Source organism: Octodon degus, unplaced genomic scaffold, assembly GCF_000260255.1.
Source record: "Octodon degus isolate 3935 unplaced genomic scaffold, OctDeg1.0 scaffold00029, whole genome shotgun sequence".
Lineage (NCBI taxonomy): Eukaryota > Metazoa > Chordata > Mammalia > Rodentia > Octodontidae > Octodon > Octodon degus.
Genome location: NW_004524605.1, coordinates 12831652 through 12836931, shown reverse-complemented (window position 1 = coordinate 12836931; position 5280 = coordinate 12831652). Strand labels below are relative to the sequence as shown.

The window sequence follows — 5280 nt, the reverse complement described above, 5'->3', positions numbered from 1 at the left end:
GGTCGTCTCACTCACTCGCCGGACCTGCACTCTGGGTCTCTAACAAATTTTGATATGTACTATTAAGAGCTTTTGGTTCAAAGGTATCCAAGCTAGAAATACATGAGTATAAGGATTAGGATTTTTGTGTGGTATAAGGGACACTAATCTTGCCATGCAGACATGATATCCTGTCATGAGCACATGCCTGTATGTTTTTGCCACATTGTTGAGGAATTGAAATCGAATTTTATGTGACTCAAGTTGGAGTGGTTTTCATGGCCATGCTCCACCCAGTCTGACGTCTGAAGGGCTGGCAGTCATCCCCCACCACAAGCAGAGCCCGGCCTTCCGGTGTAGATCTTGGATCAATGTGATGCACTTGTAGAGTGAGTCCAGTAGAAAGGTGAATACACGAGTAGCGTACGAGTCATCTGGTGTTGTGTATGTTGGGACTCTGTTAGCTTGTGCAGCAGGAAGGGGATTTTGTAGGCCTAGCACATTTCCATTTGCATTACCCTTTTTTTAAAAAAAACAAATATTTACTTGAGAGATAGTATGGCAACAATTGGTATGTTATGACAAGCAGTACACATGTAGAAGACCAGAATGACAGGTATTCCAAGCATGATGCTTCTACTACAAATTGCTGTCTTCAGTGCAGCTGCTTGGTTCACAGGTATCAGCATATATAGTTAGTCAGGGTAAGAATCCTACCAATTAGCTGTTAGTTTCAAAAACCTGCTGATGTTTCTCAGCATCATTGCCTTACCCATCTTGTGCATATAAATGTATGGCTTTGCCCCTGTCTTGTTTCCCAGCTTTTCTCCTTGCCCTCTCCTCATTGTCCAATCCTCAAGTTCTTGCTTTCCTTTTAATTGTGTTATACCTTTCTATTTGTGTTTCTTCTTTTGAGTTCTTATACTAGGGAGACTATATGGTATTTACATATGTGGGTCTGGTTTATTTCACTTATGAGTATATCTTCAAGTGGCCTCCACTTAAACATAAATGCCTCAAGTTTACCATTCTTTATAGCTGAGTAATCCTCCACTGTATAAAAATACCATATCGTTTTCATCCATTCCTCATGTGATGGGCATCTTGGTTGTTTCCAAGTTTTGAATATCACAAACTGTGCTGCTATAAACATAGGTACACATATATCACTATGATACAACGTTTTCAGTTCCTCTGGGAAAATTCCCAGTAGGGGGATAGCTGGCCTGAATGGGATTTCCAGCCCTAGTTTTTTAAAAACTCTCCATACTGATTTCCATAATGGTTGCACCTGTCTACATTGCCACCAACAGTAGAGAAGGGTTCTCTTTTCCCCACAGCCTCTCCAACATTTGTTGTTGGTTGATTTATTTATGATAGCCATTCTTTCTGGTGTGAGATGGTATCTCAGTGTTGTTTTAATTTGCATTTCATGGATGACTAGTGATGTGGAGCATTTTTTTCATGTATTTATTCACTACTTTAATTTCATCCTCTGAGAAGTGTGTGTTCATCTCAGATGCCCATTTCTGGACTGGGTCTTTAAATTTTGGGGTCCTAATGTTTTTTAGTTCTTTATAAATTCTAGAGAACAGACCTTTGTCTGAATGCTTATTAAGATTTTTTCAAAATTTGTGGGTTGTCTTTTTTACTTTGTTGATAATTTCTTTCAGCGTGCAAAAACTTCTCAATGAAGAGGTCACAGTTGTGAATTCTTTCAAGTATTATCCATGTGATTTGATTTTTGTTCATGAACTCTTTGCCTACCCCTATGTCTTGAAGAGTTCCTCCTACTTTCTCTTCCAGGAGATTTAATGTTTCTGTTTTAATGTCTAGATCTTTAATCCATTTGACTTTAGTTTAGTGCATGGTGATAGACCTGGGTCAAGTTTTATTTTTTGGCCTGTAGAGAGCCAGTTTTTCCAGCACCATTTGTTAGAGAATCTATCTTCCTTCCAGTGAGTATGTTTCATCCCTTTGTCAAAGATAAGGTGGCTCAGTGTGTTTGTAGAGGCTTCAGCATCTTCTAATGTATTCCATTGATCTTCAGGTCTATTTCATTGCCAGTACCACACTGATTTTATCATAGTAGCTTTGTAGTATAATTTCAAGTCAGGAATTGTAATGCCTTCTGCCTTGTCTTTGTTGGCCAGGATTGCCTTGCTTTTCTAGGTCTTTTCTGGTTCCAAATAAATTTTAGGAATGATTTCTCTAGGTCTGGGAGGTATGTTGGTGGTAGTTTGATAGGGATTGCACTAAATCTGTACAGCAATTGTGGGAGCATGGCCATCTTTACAACGTTGGTTTTTCCTATCCAGGAGCAGGGAATATCTTTTCATTTTCTGAAATCCTCTATAATCTCTTTTTCAGAGTACTGTAATTTTCTCTGAAAAGATCTTTGACTTCTTTAGATGTTAGATTATTCCAAGGTATTTCATTTTCTTCAGTGTTATTATAAAAGGTATTGTTTTTATAATTTCCCTCTCCATGTGTTTGTTATCTGTGTAGAGGAATGCTATTTACTTTTGGGTATTGACTTTGTATCCTGCTATGCTACTGGTACATTTCCATTTGATGGGAAGACTTGTGTGACAGCTACCAGCAGGGGCTGCTATCCTTAGATAAATACAAGCAGAATCATTGGAAACGTGCTTTGCCCTTCCATGTCTGTTTTCTCCCCCAATGGACTGAATTATCTAGTTATGAGGATATACAGAACTTAGGATTTGACCTATAGATCCCCAAAAGACAGATCAGTATCCTCTGTTATGTGATAGATCTTTCAAAAACACTTTAAAAACCTAAGATCAGTGTCTCTTATACCACACAAAAATCCTAATCTTTATTATCATAAAATACATTGATCATGTAGCTGATGTAAGATTTCCAAGTTTTTTGTGGATCTAAATCTGGACATTTTGGTGTATATCCTGAGATTTGCATGCCACCTGTTTTGCATATGGTTCATTTTACTCAATCTGAATGTGAAGCGGGGGAGGTCCATTCCCGATAGGGTGGCTCTGATCATTGGAAGTGCGAATGACCTCTGGGCTTTCACTGCCAGCTTCTTAGCCAGAGTGGAAATGTCCTGTGACTTTTCAGTGGCATCTTAATCTCATTCTTTGAACACACTTCTCTGAGTCCTCAAAATTGCAGGTAAAACTTTGCATGCATGCATTTTTCCCATAAAGAAAAGGAGTCCGCTTTTAAAGAGCCTATGATGAAAATGTAAAGAAATACAGGTTCATAAGATAAATCAGTCACATGGCAATAACTCGGTGTGACAGTCGCAATGCCCGCAGCATGTTAGCATAGTATTACTCCATCTTTCCTTCAGCAGCAGAAGGCAGTGTGGGTATATTTAGGGTCTGCAGTGAAAATCCAATTATTTTTGTGATTCTAATTAATTTTTCCTTCTTTTGAGCAGATGGAAATGGCATGGTGACCCGGGCTTCAGATGGCTCTCCACATAACGATCAATCTGTAAGCATTTTCCTCTGCATTTTGTTAGCCAGATTCACTGGTATGTCTTCCTGGAAATAAGTTAAATAGAAAGACTAGTTCTGTGTGACCAGCCCACAGATTGATGTTCTTCCTCCTTAAAAAAAAAAAAGACAGACAGACACAGACACAGACACAGACACACACACACACACACAGAGAGAGAGAGAGAGAGAGAGAGAGAGAGAGAGAGAGGACTGTTAAATAGCACTTTTAATTTGAAAAGTACTTTTAAGTGGATCATATTGTTCGAAGTGCTTAGTGATATTTTCCTGAATGACACACACACAACACAGACCATTCCAAGGACAGACAGTGTAAAGAAAGGATCGGTTGATATAAAGAGAACAAGTTAACATAACATACCAAGAAAGTCTGTAATATTTTTTGAGTCAGGGGACGGAGTGGGCTATCCCAAACAAAAATGGAATGTAAATGAGAAAGGTCTTACGTGTAGCTGGGTCTTAGTATCTTGCTTTTTACTCAATGACCATTCTGTGTTGAAATTCTCAGGCCAGTGTGTGTAAAACTCCCCATATGATTTCTTACTAAGGCAATGAGGTTTTCAAATTTAGTGATTCTGTAAGATGCTCTTGAACTTCTTCCATAGTGTGCATGAGTAAAAACTAAGGAACTCCAGTCTTATGACACTCATAAGCTGTTATCTTTACAGATAAGTGGAAATCTTTTCAGTAAGATCTTTTACTTTTGGGAAAACAACCCTCACTTTTGTATGTGCAGGTAAGATAAGTCAAAGATAAATCAATAAAAAGTTGGCCCTGAAAGAGAAATTCAGGAAGTTCAGTTAGGGTGGGACCCATTAGTGCAGGGCCAACTGGCCCCATGCTGGGTGCTGTAGTCACAGTAGGCATATGGGGCAGAGGAGACCTCAGGAATTGTTAGCGCTAGGAGAGACCCAGGCTGGAGGAGGATGGTGAGTTCTAGCTCTCCCCGAGGAATTCAGTGAGAACCTGTCTTTAAGGAAAAAATAAAACTGCATGAACATGATCCCCAGTACTCCTACACCCCAACATTTACAACACAGGCACTGGTTGTGCTAATAGGGATGAACTAAATTTGTGCAAACTGGCTAATGGCAGAACTACCAGCACTTATAGAGTTGCTGTCAGAAAGCCTGGCCCTGACTCCAGGTGAAGCTGGCCCTCACCTGTTAGTCTGTCATAACTTTGAATGAATCAAGTCAACACACATTTGTGGACATGCAGAAGTACAGGTAGAGCTTGTTTCAAAGCAGACAGAGAGAAATGTACAGCTTGAGGGCTAAGCTGCACCCACACTAATAAAAGGAGAGGCAGAGTATAGAGATCTCTGCATGCACAGAAGATATGCCTGGCCTTCAAGGCACTATGGTGATTATGAGCACAGAGACATTTTCCTTAGAGTTTACTTTAGAATTGCAAAAAATGTCTTCTTGGTTCTTCTCAGATTCTCTTTGTTCTCTCAGGGCCTTAATCCTGCAGGAAATTTACAGAAGGAATTTGTGAAAACACAAGTCCTCCTGTAAATTCTGTGTTAGCCCAAGGCAGAGGTCTTTAAAGAATGTTTCCCTTTCTGATATTTTGGGGCTTCAGGCCATAGAAACCAGGTGTGAGGTGTGCCTTTCTTGTGAAAATCCTGCTTGTCCTTGCAGAAGGCATCCAAGGTGCAACCTTAAAATGTCGCTGAGCTTCCTGGTTGTTTGAGACCTAACAAATCATCACAAATGCATCATACAGGGAGATCTTTGTTTCTGTATTTAATTCTACCTGGCAAGTGCACTTTTTTTTTTTTTTTTTTTTT

At 39.5% G+C, this 5280-nt stretch overlaps 1 protein-coding gene across 5 annotated transcripts in view; it reads left to right on the top strand.

Moving 5' to 3' along the window:
* The window catches only part of Havcr1 (hepatitis A virus cellular receptor 1), a 30838-nt gene that overhangs the window by 18946 nt on the left and 6612 nt on the right, over positions 1–5280 (top strand). For all 5 annotated transcript variants that reach the window (XM_023713238.1, XM_023713237.1, XM_023713234.1 and 2 more), the window contains one exon: positions 3407–3462. In XM_023713238.1, the coding sequence (XP_023569006.1) occupies positions 3407–3462 (56 nt within the window). The remainder of the gene's footprint in view (positions 1–3406; positions 3463–5280) is intronic.